Source organism: Lissotriton helveticus, chromosome 12, assembly GCF_964261635.1.
Source record: "Lissotriton helveticus chromosome 12, aLisHel1.1, whole genome shotgun sequence".
Taxonomy (NCBI): Eukaryota; Metazoa; Chordata; class Amphibia; order Caudata; family Salamandridae; genus Lissotriton; species Lissotriton helveticus.
Window position 1 is genome coordinate 592,041,389 of NC_136073.1, and position 27,963 is coordinate 592,069,351.

At 45.6% G+C, this 27,963-nt stretch overlaps 1 protein-coding gene across 4 annotated transcripts in view; it reads left to right on the top strand.

The window, feature by feature from the left end:
- The window catches only part of METTL25B (methyltransferase like 25B), a 471,174-nt gene that overhangs the window by 220,671 nt on the left and 222,540 nt on the right, over window positions 1–27,963 (top strand). For all 4 annotated transcript variants that reach the window (XM_078669825.1, XM_078669822.1, XM_078669824.1 and 1 more), the window contains exon 5: window positions 26,423–26,485. In XM_078669825.1, coding sequence (XP_078525951.1) covers window positions 26,423–26,485 — 63 coding nt within the window. The remainder of the gene's footprint in view (window positions 1–26,422; window positions 26,486–27,963) is intronic.

Genomic DNA, 27,963 nt, shown 5'->3' on the forward strand with positions numbered 1-27,963 from the left:
TCGTCGCAAGTGGAGTTGCGGTCTCCTATACACCTTTCCGCCTATACCACTTCTGCCCAGAGTGCTGAAGAAGATCAAGCGCGACCGGGCCCTAGTCATTCTTGTGGCTCCGGATTGGGCACGAAGGGTCTGGTTTCCCGAGCTGTTACAACTGGCCATCGACCCTCCGATCCGGCTGCCTCTTCGGGAGGATCTTCTGTCGCAGCAGCAGGGGAAGGTTCTCCACCCGCACCTGTCCAGCCTCCACATCCTTGCGTGGAGATTTAGCGGTGACAGTTGACAGCCTTTGACCTTCCCCCCCGAAGTCTGTAATGTTATCATGCCAGCCAGGCGTCCTTCCACTAAGACGGTATACACCTGTAGATGGAACAAATTTGTGGCATGGTGCACAGCAAAGGCTGAGGATCCATTCTCTGCCCCTCTTTCTTAGGTTCTTTTGTTCCTCCTTTCTTTAGCCCAGCAGGCTCTGCTCTGGGCACGCTTAAGGGCTATCTCTCAGCCATCTCAGCCTTTCTTCGGCTTCCTGATCAGCCTTCTCTTTTGAAGTCCCCTATTGTAAATAGATTTCTTAAGGGCTTTACTCACCTCTTTCCTTATATTCCATTCGTAATGCCTCAGTGGGACTTGAACTTCATCTTAACATACCTTATGTGCGCTCCTTTCGAGCCGCTACATTACTGTCCTCTCAGAGTTTTAACCTTAAAAAACTGTTTGTCTGGTTGCCATCACCTCTGTTCGCATGGTGAGTGAGTTTCAGGCTCTGTCTTCTAAGCCTCCTTTCTTAGCTGTCCATTCGGACAAGGTTGGCCTAAGAACCAGACCTTCCTGTCTTGCATGGCTCTGCGCTTCTGGCGTGAAATGTCGTGTAAAGAACTGACGTCAGCGCACGAGGGCTGCGTCTAAGTAGATACTGCGACGCCATCCCGGCAACCACGACGACGAACGCAGAGCCGACCGATGCCACCTTTCGACCTGCAGGGGTACAACTCAGAAAAAATTTCTTCGGATCCGGTCTGATGCCTAGGGGTAATTCTTAGGTAAGGAATCTGTAACTAATATATGTCTCTTACAGATATATCGTTACCGAAGGTAAGTAACTTGTTCATTAATGCAAGTAAAGCACGAGACACAAGGCTTCGGCACATACGGAGCACATCACATGCTGTCATCCTCTATGGGGCATGATGTGTTTAGGCCATGAGATGGCACTGCTCCACTGTTTTGCAGGCAAAAAAAGAATAATTCTGAATGTTTATTGCACATTGTAGACTCTATTGAAGCACTGTTAGAAACCTCATCGCTTAAGTTATCAGACATCGGTGGAGCACAATTTGCTGGTGGTGCCTTCATGGCATGCTAACAGTTGAAGCGATTAGATGCAAACGGGATGGGTGGGGGGGGGCTGAAAATGTGGGTTCCACCCAGTCCATCATCAGTTGTCTTGTTTGTTTAAACATATTAATGCAATTAAAGTACGGAGCCCGAGGTTTCGGCTCCTAAGGAGCCCATCACATGCCTTCATCCTCTATGGTGACATGAGGTGTTTAGGTCACCAGAAAGCACTGCTCCGCTGTTTTGCAAGTGAAAAAAAAAAAATGAAAAAAAGGCATTTTATCGTTGTTTTATTTTTAAGATACATTAGCGGACACGTGAAGAACACAACCCCCTCCCTCCCGGGCAGTCAAGGGTGGCAAGGCCCAAAACAACCAGTTTGTGTACCAGGACAAGAAAGGTAAGCGAGGCGAACAAGTTGCATAGTTAGTGACAACCAGGCAGTGGTAGGAGGGGGGCCGTCAGCGCAATCACCATCGCCGGGATGGGCTTAGGTGTCAGACAACGCGACATAGCATGGTCCGCAGCAGGCTGCAGAGAGTTCCGTTTAGGCCTCCGCCCCCCAACAGAAAGCAGGCACGGTAGTGACAATTTGTCGTACAGTCTAAGAAGCAACCTAGCAGAGAAATCACGCAGACGCAATCGGTGGAAAACAAAGCCCAAAGGACACTTAGAGGTAAAAGAAAGGGGCACACCAAGGCGGAAAGAGTGGTCCTTCCGCAAATTGACTGGAATGTAGGGAAAGTGGGCACCGGGGTTCTACAAGAGGGAACTCTGGAGCTGAGGGTCAACACAGGTATTGCATGAGCTTGACAGCCTCATAAGTTGCTTTCTCATTCCAGACAAGACGCAAGTGAACCACTGAGGGAAGCAAGCCGGGGAGAGGTATTGCAGGATAATTCAAGCGCGGGTGAGCGAGTAAGTACCGGGCTATGGATCAGGGGCATAGGAAGGGGGCAGTCAAGGGTAGGGGCCAATGGCTGGACATTGGGCCAGTAGCTGGAAAGGGACAGCACTTGGGCACACTACCAAAATGGTGCGGCAGAGTGAAAACATTAGCAGGCGAGAGAGAGATGACTTTTATATTTTGTTCCAGGGAAGGGCAGCAAAATAGAAAGCAACGTTTGCATTGCCACGCAGAACCAGACAAGAATGGGGGAGCAAAGCTCGCCGGCCCTATTCTTCATTGACGAGACTCTGACCCTGGAGCAGAAACAAGTGAGGCGGCAAATGCAGCTTTCTGGGCAGAATTTACGGCGTTGGCGCAAGCTCGGGAGCCAACTGGGCCATACGGGCTCTGGCGGATCAAGGACCTCAACTCTCTTGGCACCCCACAGCAGAGCAACAGGCAACTCTGGAAGACCACAAGACTCAGAATCAGGCGTGGCTTCCATGAGCCAGGACCCCCCCACCACCCGCAAGAAGGGAAGGACAGCGAGACCCAGCAGTATGCCCAAACCGAGAAAAGCAAGGAAGGAACCGCTAACCTCAACCCCATCAGTGGTCAGTTTGCCGGAACCCAGCTCGACGAGCCAACAGGTATAGACACTGCCCCCGCAGACACCCAGCGTAAGTGACCAGGCAAAGCAACTTGGTAGCTAAAAGCAAGCGACGATAAAGGGGCAGTTGGGTAAGATGGTGGATGTGATGCAAGGGCTAATGGCCACGGTAAAAAACCTAACGGAGTCCAGCGCATTGGCAGGCAGAAAGAGGGACAATGGGGGGCAAGCCCCTAGCTCAGTTTGGGGTGAGGGCGAAGCAGCACTGCCAGCGAACTCCTGGAAGGGGGACACACCCACAAGCACTAGCACAGGTAACACAGTAGGTAGTGGCGCAGGAAGGACTGCAACAGGTCAGGGAGGGAACATAGATGGAAAGAGACCTGTTGCAAATAAAAATGGTCCAGATAGTTTTAAAATAACTATTCTCATAAAGGCAGCACAGCAACAAAATACAACTGGTCAGCAAACAGGACCAGTGCAACGGACCTCAGTGCTTAGCAGCAACCACAAGGTTCTAAATGGAATTAGAATGCACATCATAAAATGCAGTATACATTGGTGAGGAAGGGTAAAAGGAAACATAACAAGCACAGGAAATGCAAATGCAACATACCTCCCTTTTTTCAACAGAAAAAGAAAATAAGCAAGGTATAAAGTTATCTACTGAAATCATACAATCTCTTGGGTGGAAATCTCAAACAATCTGATACTTTGACTCTAGAAGCCACTGTGTCTTCAGGCAAGTTTAGATATCCCGTAGAACAGTCTTCAGCCTTACTAGGTAAAACTGGACACATGGCGACACGTTTAACATTCCATAACCTGCCATCTTGTGTGATGACACTGTTGTCAAAAACCTTTACAATTATCATGGGCTTGCCAAATCTATCGGAACATTTGGTGGTGAAACCAGGCTTCTTGACTCTGACCCAGTCACCAATATTAAAATTGGGGGATTTGGTTTTCCACTTGTAGTCAAACCACTTCTTAGTTTTGACCTGTTTAGATTCATCCCTTTGGGCAACTCCACTTACCGTATCATAAAAACTTGTTTTTGCACTTCTCTTTGAACCACCAAGGACAAATTTTTTATGCGGGGTCTCGCCCTTTTAAAAGGCGGAAGGGACTGACCTCTGTTGTGGTGTGGGGTGTAAAGCGATATAACCAGAGCTTTTCTCTCAAGGAATTTCTCAAACTTCCTCCCAGTTTGACCACATCTGACATGTAACCCTTTAAAACTCTATTAAAGCGTTCAACAATGCCATTCTCGTGCGGTTCATATACAGAGACAGTGTGGTATTTGATATTATGACATTTTAGGAAACTTTGCATTTCTGTGGAAGTGAGTTGCACCCCATTGTCAGTCACGAGAACTGCGGGACAACCTTCTCTGGAAAAAACTTCGTTGAAAAATTCAATAACCATGTTGGCAGAGGAGTTGGATGCAAACTTCACTTCTGGACACTTGGAGTGGTAGTCCACAAGCACAAAGGCGTAACGGGAATCATGTGGTAGAGACATGAAAGGACCAGAAATGTCGAAAGCCACTTTTTTCCAAGGTTCATCAGTCCAGTCAGAACTTTTTAACTGGGATATGTTAAGCCTCATCATTTTTTCACTACTCATGCAAACTTCACATTCTCTGGTGATCCGATCAACCCGGCGATCTAAACCTGCCCACCATAAATAATTTCTGAACCGCCGTTTCATGGCAGACATGCCAGGATGGGATTTGTGTACCAACTCCAAAATCGACTTCTGGATACCAAATGGTGGCACACATTTCCCACCTTTGTACATTAGCTCCCCTTCTAATTCCAAAACATCAAACAACCTGAACATGGGCATGAATTCCTCTGCCAAATTCTTCTTATCTGGACATCGCTTTAAAATGTACTCTTTAATAGCCTGCCATGTAAGATCTTCTTTTTCACAGAGTCTCCAGGACTCTTCAGGGATACTTTCAAATGCACCAGTAACTACATCTTGGATGGTGGTGACTATCTCTGAGTCATCAAGGCTGTCATCTCAGCTGACCTGACAAGGCAGTCGAGACATGCAATTGGCCATAACATCTTTCTTACCAGGGACAAACTCTGGTTTAAAGCAGTACTCCTGCAACCTGGAGGTAAGTCTCACAATGTGGGCCGTGGAGTTCCATCCACCACCAGGGGAGAGAATGTTAACCAAAGGTTTTTGGTCTGTCCTTAATATGAAATTGCTTCCCCATATGTAATTGCGGTAATGCTCAATCGCCCACACGCATGCCAACAGTTCTTTCTCAATTACAGCATACCTGCGTTCTGTCTCATTAAGGGTTCAGGAAGCAAAGCACACGTTCCATTCATCTTTCCCACACCTCTGATACAAAACCCCACCAATTCCGTACAAACTTGCATCACCTGTGATGACAAACTCCTTGTTCATACAGAATGGTTTGAGTGTGGAAGCCTTAAGGATATCAGTTTTGATGGACTCAAAAGCTTGTTGTTGCCCATTCAAAAGCAGCTTTATGTCCCAGCAACTTCCTAAGAGGCTCCATTTTAGATGCAAATTGTTCACAAACTTACTATAATATTCGCACATGCCTGTGAATGATAGTAATTGTTCTGTGTTTATGGGGGAAGGTGCATTGATGCATTGATTTTACCATCTACATTTTATTTCTTAGGCACCACACCGTTACCAGATAAAGTGTGGCCTAAATATTCTTCAGAGGTTTTAAACATTTTGCACTTATTAACCTTGAGGGTCAAACGACTTTTCCTCAACCTTTCACAAAATTCCATTAAATGCTTAAAATGCTCCTCTTCATTTCTTGTAAACAAATTAGGATGTCATCTTGGAAGCACTTAACAAATTTGTCAGCATTTCTGAAAATGTTAAACATTACCCTTTGAAAGACAGATGCTGCAGACGCCAAGCCAAACGGCATTCTGGTATATTGGTACAGACCCTGCGGTGTGATAAAGGCTGTAAGGGTCTTGGAGTCTTCAGTAAGGGGAATTTGATGGTACGCTGACCTGAGATCTAAAGTGGAAAACACTTTAGCACCCTCCAGCATTGAGAACACTTCATTAATGTTGGGTAGAGGGTGACAGTCCATGACAATACAAGCATTCAGTGCCCTAAGATCAACAAAGACTATCAATTTTTTGTCTGGTTTTCTTACCAAAAAAATGGGAGTAACCCATTCAGCTGAATCAATAGGCTCAATGATGCCTTCAGACACCAAATCATCAAGCATATTTTTCAGCTTTTCTCTGACATTTATCGGCACACCCCTCAATTGTTGTTTCACAGGCGTGGCATCATTCTTGAGTTTGATTTTGTGTTAAAAGTCTTTTAGTTTACCTAAAACATCTGAAAACACATCTTTGAATCTCTCCATCAAATTTTCTTTCTCATCAGGAGAAATGACAGCAATGTTTTCTATAGAGATATATTCATCTAACATTACAGGTTCTTTTGCACTGGGATTACTTCCATTGATCTCTCCATCCTAGAACGTTTACACCTTTGACAGTAATGTACAATTTAACAAAAGTACTTATTGTTTTAAAACGTAGATTCACGTCCAAATAACCAATCACATCTATTCTGGACCCATCAAGCTCTCTGCAATGATGTCAGATGAAAAACTTTAGTGAAATCTAACACACTGCTTAGTTTATCTATAAAATACTCTTTTGAAATAATAGTCCATGGAGAGCCCGAATCAGCCATGAGGTCTAAAGTCCCACCAGCAATCTTAGCCATGCACATAGGAGGTCTTTTAAAGTGTCCATTGTCAGGATCATTCATACTGGAAATCCCTTCAGAAAGGGAAACTACAAAACCCTTGTTTTCTTCTATGTATCCACAAGACTCACATTTGTGCACAGTGTCATTACTTAAAGAAATACAGGATACCTTACCACATGTGGGAGCACTATTTCTTCTTAAATCTATAAGCAGAGGTAAAATGTCCCATTCTGCCACACTTCCTTAACTCTTTGTTAATGGTGGGACACTCTCCATAAGAGGCAACGTGCATCCTGCTGCCACACCTGTAATGTAACTGTTCTTGCATTTCTGTCAATTTTTTTAAACTCCCATGGTTACTGAAACGAGAGGAATTGAATCCTGAGGTAGGATTTTCACTCTGTTGTACTTCCGGACGTTTAACAGCACATATCTCTCTGTTGATTCCATCTTATTGCTATTAGTGTTCTTCACAGTAAGCATCAATTTCTCAGATTGTTCCAAAGCCTTGGCAGTGGATATAGCATCCGATAACTTTAGATCATGTATTTCCCATAAGCGTTCTTGAGTTTTTTTATTTTTCACTTGCACAATTATCTGATCTCTAATCATTTTGTCGCACATAACGCCAAAGTTGCAGTGTAAGCTCAAAGATCTCAAGGCAGTCAAAAACTCATCAAAAGATTCCCTTTCATTTTGTACTCTTGTATAGAATTTATATCTGTTGAGAGCTATGTTGGTGACTGGTTTAAACCTTTGCTCCACTCTCTGTAAAGTCTCTTTATACACATTGGTACCTTCACCTTTCCCTTCAGCAGGGGGAACTTGGGGTAATGCTCTGAACAACAACTTGACCATCGGACTCCAAGCAATGTAGTAATATACTTTTTTTCTTTCTGCACCAATACGCTCACCATCAATAGCCCTCATGTAGTTAAGAAATTCTTCCTTCCATCGTGTCTAGGGAATTGGGGGATCTCCTTTGTTTTGAATGAACTGATCAGGAGGATCAAATTGCATGGTTCTTGTTCGAAGGAGTAATACACACAGAGTGAAAACCTTGATTATAAAGTTGCATGTAAAATAAACAATAGTTTGAAAAGGCTTATTTTAGTAAGTGGGTGCCAGTAAGTGTATTGGTTGTGCAATAAAGTGTAATATCCTTGAAGTACTGAGCTAAGAGTCATAATGAATAACAATTCCACACAAAAAAAACAGATGGCAATAAGCTGACACATTCACTTGTAATGAGGACTATCTGAGGAGTAGCTCCAGAATTGACTGTTAAAGTAGTAAAAATGAGTGTCAAATTAAGCAAAAATGAAGCGGATAACATAAATGCTGGTGCTTGAAAGAATGCCCCCATAAGCTTGAATTGCGGTCTACAGAACCACTTTTTAGGTCGAGCCTAGAGCAGCACATGCGCTGCTTGCTGGACTTTTAGTAAGGGGCTTCAGAAATCGCCCCAAGCTCACCACACGCTCGTGCGTGTGTTTTTGTTTTTTGCACAGGCTATTGGGCTTTGCGTGCGTCTTTCGAAGAAAGACAGCACGCAATTGGGCAAAGGCGGGTGCATGTCCCACCTTTGCTCCGCCCACGGCCTATTGGTTGCGGTTACCCGCACTGGCCACATCTGTTTTCTATTATCGTGCCCAGACGCGGGCGCAATAATAGAAAACAGATGTCTGGCTGTGGCACGTGCACCACTCGCCTGCTTGTTTCTTGTTTTTCTCCCAAGAGAATGTCCCATGACTTCCTCTATTACCCCATTAATCACGAGAGCTCGGGATGCGCCGCGATCAAAGGGGCCGGACTGGGTGAGGACACATTCTGGCACTGATTTGGCCGCTTTGATTCCCTGCTGCGCCTATTTAGATTTTGGAACTAATCTGTTTCCAACGCCCCCATCTCCCCCCCCCGAGCCATGCAGTCATCCCGCCCCCACCCTCCCCGGAAAGGCTCTCCGAGCTTGCAGGAGTAACCGCTGAGAGCCTGAAAATCAACTGCAGTGCAAGTCAAAGCTCTGCTGGAAGAGGGCTGGGGTGGCACTGCAGGCCACGTGCTACTTGAATTTATATAGCGCTTACTACCGTGACGGGGGGTTGAAGCGCTATTCTAGATGCTGCCTAATATCCATGCATTTTCACATCTCCCCTTTGCGGAAGAGTACCTCGGGGACCGTGACTGCAGGTCTGAGTGCATCTCGTAACTCACAGAAATCAGATAGCCATTGAATAATTTATTTCTGAATTGTTTCGTTTCTCTGCCTGTATGAAAGTGTGAAGTTTAGAAAATACCTGAAAAACGTGGTTATTGAAGCAGGCTGTAAGGTCTGCTATGGCGCTCGCTTGGGCTTCTCTGGTGCCAAGTGATTTCTGCTTGGGGGGGACGGGGTGTAGGCTGCACGTAATAAATGTCAACATTGATAGAAATAACCGCAAGTGTTTTCACGTATCCATTCTGCCTGAAATAGAACGTCTCTGCCTTATGAACATTGTGTGTTGAGAACATTGCCTGTTTTGCAAAATTTTTATTGTAATGTAATTCTTAATCTGAACTGGGGTGTAGGGTGTTGATCTGAGCGCTGAGCCCTTCGCTCGCTGTAAGGTCATGACGTTTTTCACCCGATTGGCCACGCACGGTGGGTGGCTACCGTCCTGTTTTCTGCTGGTTTGTCCCTCATCACCCTCTGGAGTGTGATGTCTATTGTCCAGGCTCTTTGGGAGGATTAGAGCCCCCTGGCGGGACACCAGGCGCGGCCTGGCAGGATTTCTCTTTCTCGTTGTTCAGCCATCTTTGCGATGCTAAGAGATGCTTGTCCACAGCGAGCATTGGTTCGGGGGGTGGTCCTCACAGCCCAGCTCCAAGGACAGGCTCACCTTCAGATCTACGGCTCCCAGAATATTTATTCATTTGTTTAGGAGCAGTCGTATTTCAATCAGAAATGTTGGACTCACACACATCTTACTATATCGTGCCTCCTCGTTCTGAATCTTTTTTGTGTGTGCAAAATATTTACTTTCTGTTCTGTTTTTTAGCAATCTAAATATTTTTAACTCATGCTTTTCGCATGTGTACATGTGTAAGACTTTCTTCACAGGCCCACGATGGTGGCCTCTAGACTACCTGTGGTCTCTCTATGCCCAATGGCTTCTCTCTTTCGACATTTTCCACAACATTGTCTTTGCCCTTCTTGTCTCATTTATTTCACTTTGTTTTCTCTCCAGTTTCCTGACTCATGTTCTTCACTAGTTTACCATTTACCTTCTTGTCCTGTCTTAAAAACACTAGACTTGCCATCTTAATGTGTCACAAGGTATCAATAACCTCGCTATAAAGCCACCGATGAAGAGACCTCATTACACAGTGAACAGTAAGGTGAGCTGGAAAAATCGCAGAGAATAGGTTTGTAGCTCGTGTATGACGTATGTGGACTCTCCTAAACCATTGTAGGGTTAGCAGCCTCCAAAGGACAGGTCTGAAGGTCATAGGTGTTGCCACTGCCTATTTCTAGGTCCTGTTCCCCCTCAAAGGGCACTTTGTGCTCTCTTTTGTGGCATCAAGTGCTGAGAATTCGACAAGGATTTGCAGGCATACAACTCTTCCCTAAGTTTCACACATATCTGTCATCGACATCACTCTGCACTGTTGCCCCTGCATTGGCTCCCAAAGGATTGCGATCAAGACTCTATGCCGCAGGCACAAGGCCATTCAAGGTCAAGCGTATTTTATGAACAATCCAGCCATAGATGGATCCTCTCTACATGGGCCGAAGAGTAACATTTAGGTGTCAATTAAGAGCTAAACAATCAAATGTAATGTTTAGTAACACATTTATGGTTGCATTACATATTGCTGGAGCACGGCACAGAGCTAAGAGGCAAGGTAGCTGAACCAAGCCGAGAACCATTGAGCTAATGTCCTTTGGAAGATGTTGAAGGAGAACCAGAGAAGCTTCAATGGGGGCAATTGATGGAAAAGCTACGCACCCTGTAGAGCAGCACTTGGGGAGCCTGGGCTGATAGCTTGAGCGTGGCAGTTCTTATTTATTCCATCCTTGTAAGTGCCAATGTTGGGGTAGCATCGTTGCCCTATCCTAGCACCTCACTGACCTTTGAGTAGCGAGATTGGTAATGTTGGGTTATGGATGGTGCAAGCTACGAGAGATGCGATTCGGCCAGGTGGCAGGAAGGGGCGCCCGAGTTCCTGAGGCAGGTAAACACGCACAGTCCCATCTTTACAAGTCCATCCACTGGCTCCTCAATAAGTCATGTATTATTTTTCACTCATCGCTGGCTTCTCTCTCCTGCCCCGCGACACTGCCAGTTGCGGATGCCACTTCCATTGTTGCCAGAACATAATGAAGCGTTGCTGAGAAGTCATTAGCGGACACTTTTTGATGCAGTGATTAGTTTTTTAAATGCAAATGCTGAGCATGTTCAAAGGCCGAATTTCATTTCACGTTCAGGCTTTTCTCTCGAAAACAAAAACCAGGCAAAGTACACATGAAATAATCCTCTCTCCGCAAATTAATGTACTAGAGGGAGTCTAATCTCGCCATTCAACCAAGATTATTGTGCCAAGGATGTGAACAGTGTCCCATTATCAGAATTATGTGCTTAATGGGTTGTCAGTACTTAAGATTAGCAGGATCATAAGAGATGGTGATGTTATCAAGTGCCGACAAGGGTTCAGAAATAGGAAGTGGATGACGCTGTAGGTGTTGGCTCTACAAGTAGGTATCTCTACGCGGAAGGCATGGGTCGACAGTGAATAGTCAGTGGATAGCTCCCACTGCCTGTGATTTGGAATACTGTCAGGAAACCCAGCCCTGCGCTGTGTGACTCATCAATCTCGATTTAGTATTATGGATTCGTTCAGTCTTTTTTCAGCTGTTTGGAAAAAATCTAACAGGAATGCATAGCGGAAACTTGGGATGAGTCCACCTTTTAGCATGGCTCCCACTGCCTAAACAAAATAGTAATTGTTATATGTTATTTAATTTTTTTATATAGCGCACGGCGACTCAAAAAGAGTATCCCGGCGCTTTTTGGTAAAGGAATGCTGCATCATAATAACATAACACGTTTAAAAGAGGGGAATAAAACAAGGAGGACCTGGAAACAGACAAAAAAAGATCTACTGAGTAAACAGCCAAGTCTTAAGATCCTTTCTAAAAGCCAGTAAACTGGTTGCTCCCCGCAAAGAAAGCGGCAGGGAGTTCCACAGCTGTGGTGCAAGTAAGCCGAAAGAGCGGCCACCCACGCGGGCCTTCTTCACTCGCGGAACAACCGCCAGAAGCAGAGACTCCGACCTCAGGGAGCGAGTTGGATAATAAAAAGACATTCTCTTTTGAAGATATTTTGCTCCCATCGCATGGAGGGCTTTATAAGCCAAGGTCAGAGCCTTAAAGGCAATCCGTTTTCGAACTGGAAGCCAGTGCAAGGTCTTCAACAGCCCCGTTGCACTAGCCCGCCTATTTAAGCCAAAAATGGCTCTTGCGGCCGCGTTCTGCACCACTTGGAGCCGCTGCAGCAAGTATTCTGGTAGGCCCAGGTAGAGAATGTTGGAATAATCCAACCTGGACCCAATCAGAGCCTGTACTGTCAGCCTCCTGTGCTCCTCAGACAACAGGGGCAGAAACCTCCGCAGCATCCTGAGGACGCCAAAACAGGTGCCCGAAACCCCCAAAATCTGAGATTTTAAAGAAAGCCCATTGTCCATCTTGACCCCCAAGTTCTTGGCCATTTTGGAGGAGCAAGTCGGAGGAAACATGTCGATGGGCCACCAGACCTGCCAATTGGGCTCGGTGTCACACCCAAAAAAGAGTACCTCAGATTTCTCGGAATTGCACTTGAGGCTGTTCAGTTGGAACCAATGAAAAACAGCCCCAAGGCAATCCCGGATACTCTCCCCGTCAAAGTCTCCTCCTCTCTTACATGAGAAGAGGAGCTGGGTATCGTCAGCATAGGATACGATCCGGGCCCCAAACGACTCCGCCAACGCCGCCAAAGGGGTCATAAAGATATTAAATAGGGTCGGGCTCAGAATCGAGCCCTGAGGGACCCCGACTCCCAGAGGCGGCATCGCGGCGGAATCTGGCGAGGCCCAGATCGTTTGCCGGCGGCCAGCTAGAAAGGAGGAAAACCAGCTGAACACCGTCCCTCGTAAACCTATCTCATAAAGTCTCACGAGAAGGCCGTCATGAGGGACGGTGTCGAAAGCCGCCGACAAGTCCAACATCACCAGCATGGCTTTGCCCCCCGAGTCCAGAACACCTTTAACAGTCTCTGAAACCTCAAGGAGCGCAGTCTCTGTGCTGAGATGGGGACGAAAACCCGACTGGGTAGCATGCAGGATCTCGTTGGTCTCAAGAAAATTGTATTGTGTGTGTTCTTATATAGCGCTGCTATCACCCTACGGGTATCTTGGCGCTCAGACAGGAGTCAACGGTTATCCCATAGTTCCAGATTAGAGAAAATGAACTAGCCCCTAGGGAATAGTAAGGTCTTGAATTCCTTCCTAAATTCCAGCAGACAGCTCGCCACCTTGAGGCCCTGAGGCAGCCCATTCCATAATTGTGCAGCTGCCACACTGAAGGCCCTGCCTCCCATTCTAGACCGTTTAAATCTAGGAACCAGGATTAGACCATTGTCTAGGGGGCTTGTACCAATTAAATTTGTCCTGCAGTGGTAGAGAACCCTGTCCATGAACCGCCCTAAAGACGATGCATAATGATTTAAAACTGACCCGTTCTTTGATTGGTAACCAGTGAAGGTCTCTCAGTGCCAAGGATGTTGAGGAGCTCCATGGTCTATTAAGAGCCACCTTGGCTGCTGCCGACTGCACCCTTTGGAGCCCCTGAAAGATGTACTTAGGGGCACCCAGGTACAGGGCGTTGCAATAATCCAGCCTGCTCTGCACTAAGCTCCTCACTACCAAGGCTCGTGAGGCGATTGGTAATAACGGGAGGATCTTTCTCATCATGCGAATTAGTCGAAAGCCAACTTGGATGGTTTTGTTGGCCTGTGACACCATTTGAAGGTTGGCGTCCATTTGCACTCCTAAATTACGCACGGTGTTAGTCAGATTCAAAGAATCTTCTTCCGGGGTAAGCCTAAATTCTAACATGGGGTGCTTTAAGATTTTTGCAGCTGAGCAGTACATCACCTCCGTTTTCCCTCCATTTAGTTGGAGCGAATTGGCCCTGAGCCAGCCCGCCGTTTTCCGCATGCACTCCTGGAAGGCCTCTACTGAGGTCTCTTGCTTGCCCTCCAGGGAAAAAATCAATTGAGTATCGTCCGCGTAGTTTATAACGCTGATACCAAAGGATTTAATGATGGATAAAAGGGGTTTCAGCTACACATTAAATAAAATGGGACTCACTGAAGACCCCTGTGGGACCCCATGCGGGACGGGAGAACTTCCGATGCAAACTGGCCTAGGGTCACCGTCTGTTGGCGGTCTTGGAGGTACGACTGTAGCCACTCAAAGGCTCTTCCTCTCACTCCAATCTTTGCAGCAGTACTGCATGACTCACAGTGTCGAAAGCCGCCAACATATCTAGAAGGACAAGAATCGACGCGTCCCCTCTGTCGGCGCGCAGTCGAAGATTGTCCATCACTGTGGTCAATGCCGTTTCCGTCCCGTGTGCAGGTCGGAACCCAAATTGGAATGCATCCAGCAGACAATTATCCTCTAGATGCTTAGAAAGGGTTCTACTGACTGTCTTTTCCAGGATCTTTATTGGAAACGGGAGGAGGGAAATCGGCCTGAAGCTGGTGGGTAGTGCAGGATCCAGCGACGGCTTCTTTAGCAATGGAGAGACCATCGCTTGCTTCCATGCAGCTGGCACAGTACCTTCTTCCAGTGACTGATTGCAGATATTAAGAAGGTGAGGAAATAGTATTTTTCCAAATTGTTTCCAGTATCTGTGGGGAATGGGATCAGCCGGGGATCCTGAAGTAACACCAAGAGCCATATTAACAAAGGAATCCTCTGTCAATAGTTGGAATGAGGTTAGTAAGGAGTTAGCATTCAACTCAATACTTGGCCCCTTCTGTTCAGTGTCTAAAGGCTGAATATTATGGGGGACTAAGTTCCCGACAATGTTAAAAATTTTCTTCTGAAAATAGCCAGAGATGTCATCACAAAGCTGTTGTGAAGCAACTATCTTGTTGCATTGGCTGGGGGGGCAGGGTGATGTCCTTATAGATTTTAAAAAGAGTTTTAGTACTATTCGTGGAGTTCAGTATCGTGGTGGCGTAGAAGTTAGCTTTTGTTTTAGCAATTGCTGTTTTATATTGGAGTTGAGCTTGCTTAAAAAGATTTCTATCTGCATCTTTGTACTGTCTCCTCCAGCTCCTTTCTGCCTTTCTATTCAAACGGCGGAGTTCTTTTAACTCCGCATTATACCAGGGAGCTGAATTCTTATCCTTATTTTTAATTTTGCACCTTGGAAGTAGGCGGTCTAAATTCCTAACCATGGTGCTGCAGTACTTTTGGTAGCTCTTCTCCACCGAATCAGTGGAGGTCAGATAATCATTTTCTTCGATCAGGGCTGACGCCATATCACTATCCAATTTAGCCCACCTCCTATCCAGTCTGTATGTGCTTACGGTCCTTACTCCTTCCCATTGAGCCCCTACCTTAGTTGTAAAAAGGACCAGATGGTGATCAGTCCACGTTTGGGGTAGGATATCTTTTACCAGAGTTTCATACTCACTAGCAAATACTAAATCTAATGTGTGCCCCCCTTGATGAGTGCTCTGATGTATTAACTGTTGCAAATTCAGGTGCGCGCACGTCAGTTGTAAATCTCTCAGATGCTTCTCCAAATTTCCAGTTTCCCAGAGATTAAAATCCCCCAGTATAATTACTCTTGTGTGAGACAGAGCAAAGTTCATAATGCTCTCATATAGGCACTGGTAATTTGTGCATTGTCCCGGGGGCCTGTAACACACTATGCCTGAGAGTAAGTTCCCCTTAGTTCCTTGTAAAGTGATTCCCATCAACTCAATTCCACTAATTTCATCCAGCACTAGGGGAACACAATTCCATTCCTCCTTAAAAATTACCCCCACGCCTCCCCCCCTGCCCGTCAATCTTGGGTTATGCCAGGACTTATAACCAAGTGGGCAAGCTAAACCCAATTCAACTGCCGAATTATTGTTAGTCCAGGTCTCCGTTAAAAACAACATATCGAGATCCGAGTCTTCAACCGCACAAGAAATCTCAAAGTGATGTTTAATGAGTGACCTACAATTAATTAGGCCGCAGTTTAGGTGCCTACCTTCACCTATAGTCGTGTTCATCGGCGCGAACTTCCGATTCTCTACAGCCAGCAACTCCTCCCGAGAGTAGAAGAGCCGCTGTTGGGGAGATAAGGCGCCTTGGATGTTACAGTTTTGTGCGTATTGGACAGCACGACCGGCCCTAGGCACGGCCGGGTCGCGGACGGGCGCAGACGGGCTTGCCTCTGGCAATAATAATAATAAACGTGTGCCCCAAAGTTGCCTTTAGGAGTCCGCGGTCAAATGCTGGGATTGTTGACCAAGGTTGTATTCTGCTTCATGCTTGTTTTTTCCACCCCCTTTATTTTGTGTCTCTTTATCTCATCTTGCAGGTTCTTTTTCATTGCTGAATTGTTGTATTGTTATTGGATTTATACCTTTTTTGTCTTCCATCTTTCTCTCGTTTTTGCCTTCTGTTCCCTTGCTGTGCGTCAAAATCGTATGTTAAAAGATAAGCCTGCAGGCATGGCCGGTACAGGTAAGAGTAGTGGGGCGGGGTGGGGAAGTCAACAGACAGTATAGGTACAATTAAATAACACAATAAATAAAACCACTTACCTTGGGCTTGCCGCATCGCAAAAGCGGCAAGCGCAAGGTAAGGTAAGTGGTTAATTTTTTTATTTAATTTTTTTCCTATCCCGTCGTCTGGCGACTCCCCCACCACACCCCACTGCTCTTACCTGTGCCAGCCATGCATGTAAGCCTGGTTCCCAAAAATGAGTGTCAGTGCCCACTAACTGCAATTACCCCCCACACATTAAGCACTGTTCCAGTTCACAGGTGTGCGATCTGCATGGACAGATTAGACTCTAAGAATCCAGATGGCCTAGGTTATGTTTATTTTGGATAAGGCTTCACCCTGCACCCCTAAATTTAAGGGCTACTTTACTAACTCCAGGAAGTAAAGCTTGTTGTCGTGGTTCTTTTTAGTTCTGGTCAGGTTCAACCAGAACAATATTCCTCTTCCTTTATGCGCAATAACCGACTAATTAATTCTTTTGTAAATCGCAAAAAATTACACTTGTGTTCATTTTCAGCAGATCGGATGTTTGTGATTCAGGTAGTTCCTAATTTTTGCAGCCCTAGTGCAAAAAACGTCAGGCTTGTACACCTCCACATCAATTCAATGAAAGCAAATTGTGATCACAGTAGTATAAAAGCTAAAGGGGAGAGGATGTGGTCTAATTACTAGGGCGGTCGACTTCAAATCTGGGGAACCAGGTTCGAGTCTCTGCATAATGCTCAGCATCCTGTGATTTTGGGCAAATCGCTTAATCTCACCGTGCCTAACAAAAATGAATGTCCCCTTGTGTAGCTCAACTGGTGCTCATGTAAACCGCTCTAATACCTGATATCTTCGGGCCAAGTTTGCGCTATATGAAATTCAGAAAAAAAAGCTAAGAAACATATTTGCTGGCACTGTTAAACCAGTAAGAATCCGTACACGCAACCACAGCTAGCCTCGTTCAACCACATTGAAGCAAAACATATAAAATAACTCACTTTTCAGAAAGTCCACAAACATTCAGTTCATGACCAGTGGAATTCATTTTATGTAAATTTTGTGTATACATTGTGAAAATCATAAAACATAGCTGAATTGAACTATTTATTGGCTTGACTAGACAGACCAGGTAAAAGCCCAGTTGATGCTGAGAGTGGTCTCAAGGCCAAGTAATGTGGGGGATAATGAGATATAAGGCAGGCATAAGTGACAGAAAATACATGAGGGTCTTTGAGATGACAGAGGCAGGTCTATTGGATGGTTGTGAAGATACATGGAGAGTTAAGGGAGTGATTAACATATGTGAATGAGGAAAGGGAGAACCAAGATGGTAAGGACGAGGGAGAAGGGAAACACTAGAGAAGAAAGTCATAAAGGAAACTGGAAAAGGTAGTAATAAGAAAAGGAGTTGCTGTAAAAGTAGTGGCAAAATAAACAGAAAGAGAGAAACTGAGATGAAAGATGAAAGTACAAGAAACTAAAGGTACAAACTAGGGGCTACAACCTAACCTTGACTGACGGAGGTTAACAGAAGAAACTAAGAGGTTAAAATATGTGGTAAGAGCAGAGAGCTTGAGCTAGTGACATTGCAAATGAAAATTCCTTTTATTTTTGCTTTCGTTTTTAAAACATAAATAAAAGGCATTGCCGTTTACAATGCAATAGCTTAAACTTGCATAAATGCGAGACCTATTGCATTGCAAATGCTTGTTAAGCATGTGAGAGTTTCCGCTTCTCGCTAGTAAGTTGCGGTATGCGAGCTGATAATAAACGCATAAAAATAAACTTAAACTTACTTGAATGATTTGAACTGTAGTCCTGGATTGACAAGTGGCGCGGTACTGAGAGGTTTCTCCGTAAAAATGTCACCATAGAAACAGTGGCACTTACAAATGGCCGCCACGCAGCGCATTACATCATCCCGCGGCATGCGTGACGTGCCTCTTCCTCACCGTAACTAAAGAACGCGGGGAGGAAAGTCTGAAATCCTGCATCAGACTTCTCCGGCGTCACTCGTCTCGCTCCTCTGGAAGGTGCAGGTATTTGGATTTGAAATTTGCGCGCGCTGCTTGATCGAGCACTCCTCACTCCTTTTCACAAATACAAGCAAAATTGTTGAAAATCCCCAAAACGGTGTAGAAATGGTCTTCTGGAAGCGGGTTTCCGACGGGTGTAATCTCGCTGAAAAAGCTTCTAAATAGCCAAAGCAGATGTCATGTAGGGGTCCAGAAAGACTCTTCAATGGGTTCAGGAACACTCCACTCCTGTGCTGCCTAGTTGGTAGGGATGTTCCTCTCCTCAGCTCGTCACCATTTGTTGCAAATCAAAATGGTCCAGATAGTTTTAAAGGATTTATTCTCATAAAGGCAGCACAGCAACAAAATACAACTGGTCAGCAAACAGGAACAGTGCAACTGACCTGAGTGCTTAGCAGCAACCACAAGGTTCTAGATGGAATTAGAATGCACATCATAAAATGCAGTATTCATTGGTGAGAAAGGGGAAAAGGAAACATAACAAGCACAGGAAATGCAAATGAGGCAAAGACCGCACAGGTAGTCTTTGCACTGCCAGCACCGATCCTATCCTGCAGGATATCGCTAGCATGGAGAATACCACTAGCCGCAAAGGAGAGGATTTGGAAACGGGAATTCATAGATATTTTCTCATTACTGATGCACAGCAAAGAGGGCACTGACACAACCATGTTAACAGGCAAGGAGGAGGACAGGAAACCCAGGTGCAGAACCAGGCCCGAGCAGATGCTAGACAACAGGCTCGAAGCATTTTCATTCCTGTCAACCATAATAATGGAAACGTTTCCTGAGCAGGGCTCAGCGTTATGCAGCTACAACAGGATCATCCAAGATGAGGGCAAGCTGAATGGCGGGACAGAGTGGCTAACATACAATAGAGATTTCAGGCAGAAAATGGAACATACTCACACAATGACATGGGACAGCAAGGACGTTGAATTATGGATGCAACACATGGAGGCCAGAAATGCTACCACCAGCAGTGACTGGGGACATACATCTTATACACCAAGGCAGGGAGTCAACAGGGGCAGCGCATACTGTAGGAAGGATTTTTCAGCATGGAGGCAGCCCTTTCAAGGGAGCAGGAGGGGGTTTGGCCTCAGGGGCTAGCACACGCGGAGACAGGGCGACTCAGTATACCGATTGCACAGCAGCTGGGCATGCACATGGGGGACAGTATGCAAGTTTAGTCACACATGTGCCAAGTGCGCAGGCACCCACCCAACATCAGTGTGCGGGAGATGGGGCCCAGGGCAGGACAATCCTAGGGGTGCAGGACCCAGCACCAAGCAGATTTAAGGTCAATCACACACTAGCCCCTCTCCCATCAATCCAGTTTGACATCTTAGTGGCACTACTGGCGGAATAACCCTGGCATGACACAAAAGATTTACTATTCAATGGTTTCAAAGATGGGTTCACAATCCCGTACACAGGCCCACGAGTAGTGCAAATGGCAAAAAATCTGGGATCAGCTAGGGAACTGCCATTGGTAGTATACAGTAAATTGGCAAAAGAATGCCATTTAGGGAGTGTAGCAGGCCCTTTCGATAACACCCCACTCGTGAACTTGATTGTTTCGCCACTAGGTGTCACCCCCAAGAATGAACAGGGTAAATCCTGCTTAATCCACCATCTGTCGTACCCTAAGGGTTCATCCGTGAATGACTGCATGGCAGAAGGTACATGCTCAGTGACATACACCTCCTTTGACGATGCAGTAGCACTGCTGTACCAAGCAGGACCATTTGCATTGCTGGCAAAGGGGGACATAGAATCCGCATTCAGGTTACTACCAGTCCACCCCAACAGTTTCCACCTGCTCGGCATGAGGTGACGAGAAAAATTCTATTTTGAATAATGCATGCCCATGAGCTGTTGGGTGTCCTGTTCGTACTTTGAACCATTCAGCTCCTTCCTGGAATGGGCACTCAAAACAAAGAGCCATGCACTTCCTGGATGACTTCCTATTGGTCAGAAAGCAGGCACTCCCGAATGCCAGGAGACATTGACTGTCTTTTCAGAATTCTGCAACGAGTTAGGGGTGCCACTGGCACCCGAAAAAACATAAGGTGCCACCTATGCCCTCACATTCTTGGGCATACAGCTAGACACAGCGAAGGGGATGTGTCGCCTGCCAAATGACAAGATATTGACCCTTTGCACAGTAATCAAAACTATGCTGACTAGGGAGAAGGTTACACTAGGACACATCCAGAGCTTGTTAGGCAGGCTCAACTTTGCTGCCAGAGTAATCCCAGCAGGTAGACATTTTGCTCGTAGTTTTAGCAGTGCTTTGGCAAAGGCAGTCAGGGAGCATCACTTGGTTCGGCTGAACCAGAGGATCAAGAAGTACCTGATTATGTGGGCTGCATCCCTTAGAAACTTCAATGGGGCCCTGATAAGGCCAGACCCACGGGCAACCAATCAACAGCTTAGGCTCTTCAGGAATGCATCAGGACGCGAAGGTTTGGAGCCATATTAGGATCCCACTGGTGCGCAGCGAAGTGGCCCAACGCCTGGCACAAGAAGGGAATCACAAAGAATGTTGCAGTCCTAGAGCTCTTCCCCATAACATTGGCACTTAAGATATGTCCCGGGAAGCTACAAGATAACGAGGTAGTATTGTGGTCGGGCAACATGTCAGTAGTGTATGCGATTAACGCCCAGACAGCAAAATGCCCATTCTTCTAGGCCTGATCAGAGAACTGGTCAAGGCTTGCCTTTACGGCAACGTTGACTTCCACACGTCATGTGCAAGGCATAAAGAACACTGCAGCTGATGCACTTCCACGTTTCTAGTGGGAGAGGTTCAGACGGGCATGCCCGAGGCAGATCAAGTGATGACACCTTTCCAAGAGGACTGGTGGAGACTGGTGCAGTGGACCCAAGACTAATGGCTCTAGGTGAGCAGGCACTAGCGCACAGCACCAGGGAAAGGTACAAAAAAGGCTTTACAACCTTCATGTCGGTAACAACTAGACATGATGGTAGAAACCCTGCAGAAATGGAGGTCAGGGTGCAGCAATTAGTGCTATGGGCAAAGGACAACAAGAAAACTCATGCCTGGGTATCTGGGCATGTGGCAGCAATCTTTTATCTCACCAGACTAGCAGGCCATGCGGATCCCACTAACAATTTCCCACTGAGGGCAGCTTTAAAAGGGTGGGCACAGGAAGAGCCCCGAGCAGCAGACAGCAGGCTTCCAGTAGAGTTTGGAATGCTAACTAAGATACTAGACGAGCTGGGAGGGCATGTGTAACATAAAGTACAAAGAAACACTGTTCAGGGCAGCTTTTGCGCTAGCATTTATTGGTGCCCTAAGATGCAGCGAGCTAGTGGCACACTCAAAAGGGGACACAACGATGAAAGCACTGGCAGCACAGGATGTGGAGGTTAGGGAGACACAGCTGCAAATCATGGCTCCAAAATGGATCAGGCAGGAAAAGGCGCAATCATCACCCTGCAGCACCTAGAAGGGAGCAGGCACTGCCCAGTCGCAATGGTTCAGCGCTACATGCAAGCACACCCATGCACAACTGGTTACTTCCTTATAAATGCAGACGGCACACCACTCACTAAATTCCAGTTCAGCAGAATCCTGGCTCACGCCCTGAGAAAGGCAGTTTACCCAGAGGGAGCCTACTCCACACATTCATTTAGGATAGGGGCAGTGACAACAGCATTCAGGGAAGGCCTACCCTGTGACAGAATAAAACACATTGGTAGTTGGGCATCAGAAAAATACAAGCTTTATATTCGACCAGTGGCAGGAATGGAGATACACGGGGCATACGCCAGTCACCAGGGAAGTATGGAAACTAGGGCACATTGCATTTCCCCCACAGGCAAGCAGCCAGAACTGCATAACATCAAAGGTGGCTGCAAAGTGACGATGTGACAATGCAACAAAGTTGTAAAGTACATTTGTCATGGGAGTACAATGTAGAGGTAGATGGTTTTAGTTTGTACGGTGGCAAATAAACCTTTTAAACAGAAAGTGTGTTAAATGACGTACCAAAGAGCCACAAGTCAAGCTTGATGGGAGGAGTTAAGGGATAAAACCGCAGTGAACATGAGCGCAGCACAAAGAAGGAAGGGCTATATGGTCATTATACCCAGTGTGGTGTGCTAAGCATTCGTTTTCATTGCATGCAGGTACGCGAGTCTGGGTGATCGGCCACTCCTTCACGGTTAGGGCAGCAAGATGGGCAAGCACGAATGGGTGGAGCAGACCTGCTAGGATGCAAGTGAGAGAGATCGGCACCCCGGGCATGAAGTGGGCTATGCTTGAACACAAAATAAGGGAGGAAAACAGGGGAACCCTACTCACTATGTAACCAGGGTAATAGTTATATAAGGAAAAACAACGGGACCTGTGGATTGATAAGATACCTTTGTAATAAAGGAGGCAAAACTGCAATATTTTAGAGACTTGGGACACAATGCACTAATGCTTTGTTGATTTTCAAATTATGTTTATATTGCTATTGGTATAAAAATTGTTACATGGATTCTCCTGTGTTAGTGTTTCTTTCGCCCTCTGTTGTTGTATTTCTATCTAGGACCCTAATTCAATATTCCTAATTTATGCCCTTGTATGGCTATAATAAATAATATCCTTATAAAGGAATAAGAATCATATCCATATTTAGTCGTAGCCCATGCAGTCCAAATTAAGCAAGGCTACTTCCCCAGACTCCTAGAGAGTACAACGCGTTCTTTAAACAAAGCAAACCTCCAGCAACCTAGGAAATCCCCACGCTTCTGTTTTGATTTGTCCTAGAACTCCTGTGAGCCAGTTCTTAGTGTAGCAACAAGTAGGGGAAAGGATGGGATCAGTTGCGATCCAGTAGGGCTGGTATTACCATTCACAGGAAAAGGAATGGAAGGTCCAGCCACAGTCTTAGCCCAAAGGTGGAGACAACAAAAAAGTGACTGGGCTGTTCCTAAAAGAATTAAGGGAAGAAAAAGGGGGGAGAAAAGGGGAGGGAAGTGGCGGTCACAAGGGAGGGGCTGGTGCTCAAGTGGACAACCACCCCTGGGTATCCAATTTGTTGGATATAATGGCCTCACACACCCTTGCGAGTGTCATGCTTCATCATCGGCAATGCTCCTCGTTGGACAGGCGGTGCAATGCCCAACGGGCTCACCTCAAAGAGGGGCTCTTTATCGGAGATCTTTTATCCAACTGCCTTATGGTGAAGTGCGGGTGAGGGGCCAGAAATGAGTAGAACGTGTGGGTGAGGGTAAAATGTGGCTCAAGGTACCGGAAACAATTTTATTCTGGTGGTCCCCTGCCACAAGTAAAATCAAGGATAGCCGGTACTCGTGGGAACTATAGTTTCCCAGAGTGAACCAAGGCTAAAAGTGCAAAAAGTGTGGTCGACATGTTTCTCGCATCTAGTTTATCAACTGCGATTCTTCAGGACCTATATAAAACCTACAATCTACTTTACTTTAAACGTGATCTAATCATAAGTATCAGTTTAAACAAGACACATTGGTTGTACTACCTGTCTGATACTGTTCCTACCTAAGGGTTAGGATAAAGTGGTGTCAGCAGTACCCGGCGGACTTGGCATCGGGCATGAAGCCAATGTATTTGGGTTCTAAATGCCTGTGCCGAAACCTGCAGCGCCTACCCTTCACGCCAGTTCTTAGTGACATCTTTATTGACGTCTTATGTCCAACCTTACGTCAAACCCGGCACCTTTCAGGTATAAATATACCAACGTTGCCTTAAGCAAAGACACAGTGGTTTGGAGCAGAGCGGCTATCTACTTGCCCGATAGCCCAGCTGATGCGAGAGCCCACGGACGCCGCCCCTCCCCTTTGACGCACTGAGAGAGACGCTGTCTTTTTCTCCAGCCGAGAAAATCCAGCTCCGGTGTTTTCACCTGCCCTTGCGGGTTGCTGGGATATCGAGTCCTGAGAGAGAGATACCAGACCTCCTGCTTTCTATTACCCAGGTACGGAGCTGACTAAACCCTTAAAGAGAATTCTTGACTCAGATTCTTGGCAAAACCAACTTAACTTAAACTGCTACTTACTTACTCCTTCCCACGTATTAGGCTTAGGTCAGGTACACCGGGGTAGGCGTAGATTAGAAGCACCAGTTGAGTACGTTTGTCAATGTATTTATGTATGTATATATTTTATCTATTTTAAAGTATCATATGGCTAAGAAACCATATCAATGCTTTTACAGTATTATTTCATAATACTCCTTTTACTGTACGCACTTTACTTCATGTTAAGTATTGCAATTGTGGCAATTCATTTCTCTTGCATGAGAAAAAAGACTGCTCAATAAATAACACCTTTTATTGAAAACGCCCGTCTCTCTATTTCTCTGCACTCTGGTGAAACTAAGTATGCACGATTGACTGAGTGAAATAGCTGTCTATTGTTTTCACACGACTCTAGAGATACACTCTTATTCTGAGGGAGCAAAGTTGTCATGTTATATGGTTGTCAGAAGCTAATCCCTTCTTGTCTATCCAGGGAAGTTAAACTCCTCCTTGTTTATTCGAGAAAGTTTCTAGTGACCTCTGAGCTAGCTGGCAAAACTAATTAAGTCTAATATAGTCAGTAGAGACCTAGTCGACCTCAGTCCTACGTCTACACTGCTGTTTATATTATTCCAATGCGCAGAGCCTATTGGGAATATAGGAACTACACTACACTGTCATTGAGGTACCCTCTAAAATATTGCAATTTTGCCTCCTTTATTACAAAGGTATCTTATCAATCCACAGGAACCGTTGTTTTTGCTTATATGAACCCAAAATAAGGCATATCTTAGAGGCAGGCACACAAGGGAAAGGCATACTGGTAATAAACCTAGCGGGTAATGATCTTACTGCACTTGGCAGGGGCCAGCTGCTGCACGACATGAGGGTGACAATCACTAGATTGGCAGCAGAATTGGCCCCCGCGACATAATCTGGTCAGAGATAATACCGAGGGGTCATTTGCGTGGGGCTCACTCACACTCAGCAGTAGAAGCCTCAAGGAGAAGGCTGAACGTCGCAAGGCAGAAGTTCATGCGAAACTCAGGATTTGGCTTTGTGAAATACGGCCTGCTATGCACTAGGACACCTGGGTACTTTGCGTTCAATGGAGTGCACCTATCAGGTGTTTGTAGGGAACATTTGGTAGGCCCTGAAAGCGTGTGGATGTGGCGATTGAACAGTAGAGCTACACAGGTGGGGGACTCAGGGTCGCAGTAGGCCACCCTAAGCCTTGGAGGGACTTACGGGTAATCTTTATGCAAAAAAGCGATTAATACCCTATCAGAGGGTAATGGGGCAGCTAGAAATAATGAGATCCACAGGCCATGGGGGCCCATGTGAAGAACGCCACCCCTTCATCCCGGAAGGGACAGTTGGTATTCTGACAGCTGGGGGTTGGCCCTCGCTCTGTGTCGGCGCGGGTGCAGCAAACACATAAAAAAGCATTGGGCCGCAGCCCTAATACGTAATATACCGCACCGTATAAATAACGAGATGACAGTGTAATGCCCGATGGCTGGAGATAGATTGTTTTAGGAGGGGTATCAGCGATTAGTCCCTAACAGAACTGCACTCGGATGATCACCCGTAAGCTAACCCAAACTGTGTATATATGTGCATAACAGAATGCGAATAAACTTGCAACAGTTTTCCCACAAGAAAAAGGTGTTGGTCTGTTATGTTATTTATAATGCAAATGTATAACTGTGTTTTGTCACTAGAGAGGATGCTTATGTCGATATGTGAGATAACAGCAGGCTAGGGGTGGGAACGCTAGGGTGGAGGCACTGTTACAGGGAAAATGGGAGTCTCAGACCCACTGGCAAACTTTATGCACATCATGGGGATGGAGCTTCGTTCCTGTGTCCTCAACTCTGTAGTTAGCCACAACCCCATGCCACCACAACAAGTACATGTCCTGCCATTGCTACATGCCTCTTACTTGGAGAGATAAAACAACATGTTAATAGTGGTTCTTTTTTTCTTTCAGCTGGTCAAGCAGCTGAGCCATGTCACCAGCTGTGAGCATGTTGTGGACATCGGATCTGGCCAGGTCAGTTAATGTCCACCAAGAAAACTGTACTTTTTTGGGGGGAATTTTGCAAGTTTGGGAATACATTATTCCAACTTTCATTAGAAAGCTTAATGACACACATTGTACATAGTGAAACATAACTTGTTATCCATAAACCACCTGTTCAGCCTTATGTTTTCTCTCAATTTATGGTAAGGTTTTACAAGAGCAACTGTGTTGCAGCATTTGAGGTTAAATTACATCCAGGGGCAGTCCACCTATCTTTTGCAGCATAGATTTTCTTTATTTTATTCTTTTAAGGAAAATAATCTGTAAGTTAAGTGTGTGGGTAAAAAGGTTTTGAAAGTAAATATGTCTTTGATTATAAACTCTTTATGTTAACATTTTCTATTACATGCATTAAGAAAAGTTTTAATTTAACTTCTAACAGAACTGTGAGATATGTTTTTGTCAATAATAAACCCAAGATGACTAACAGAAAACAAGCAGGCTCATTGAGTTCAACACATTTTTTTTTTCTAAAGAATCATATTGCAACTCGGAGGTTGTATTTTAACCCCACGGAGATTTGTGCATTCCCGTACTCGTCTCCCATTGCTGCCTCTTCTCTCCTTTCCTTTACTCCGAACTCCCTGCTCACCACCTTCTCTTTTCTCCTCTAGTCTATTTTTCCTCCTCTCTTTTTTCTTATATCATCTTCTCTCCTTCTGCTCTCATCCTTCCTCCTTTCCTCTCTTATATCTTTTTTGATCCTATTTTCTCGCTTCTCCTCCTCCCCTCCCATCCCTCTGTTTATATGTCAGTTTCCTCTCCAGTCATTATTACCTCTCTTCTGTGCTTGCCACTCTTTCCCTCCTACTCACCTCATTCCCCTTTTCATCTCTACTCTCCCTACCCCTGACCTCCTCTGTTCACATGACATCCCCTGCTTTCTTCTCTTCACTTTCCTCATCTTCCTTGATCTTTTCCCTTCGCCTTACCTTCCTCCTCTGCTTTCCTGTCTTCCATTCTACTTGCCTCTCTCCCTTCTCATCTCTGTTCTCTCCCTACCTCTAACCTCCTCTCTTCCTGTTATGGCCCCAGCCTTCTGCTCTTCTCCTCATCTCATCTCACCTCACCTCACCTCACTTCACCTAACCTCCCTCCTCTCTTCTCCTTACCTTGTCTTTGTCTTTCTTCTCTGCCTTCTTATCTTCTCTCCAGTTCCCAGCTCGCATTTACTCCACACTTAAAAGCTTCTCATCTACCTTCAAATTTCTATATTTTTTGCTTTGGACGCTCTTCTTTTCTTACACTCCCTAAGGGCAGGAATTATTCTTGAAATACATCTATAAACATATACTGGAAACTACAATGACACCAGATATAATGCCTCAATAAGGTGATTGATACAGGTATTCAGAAGCAGTAAAAAGGTAAAACATAAATATGAGACAAAGGAAAGCTCAGCTGCAAACAAGAGGATCAAGTTATCAAGTAAGCAACAACAGATGTAT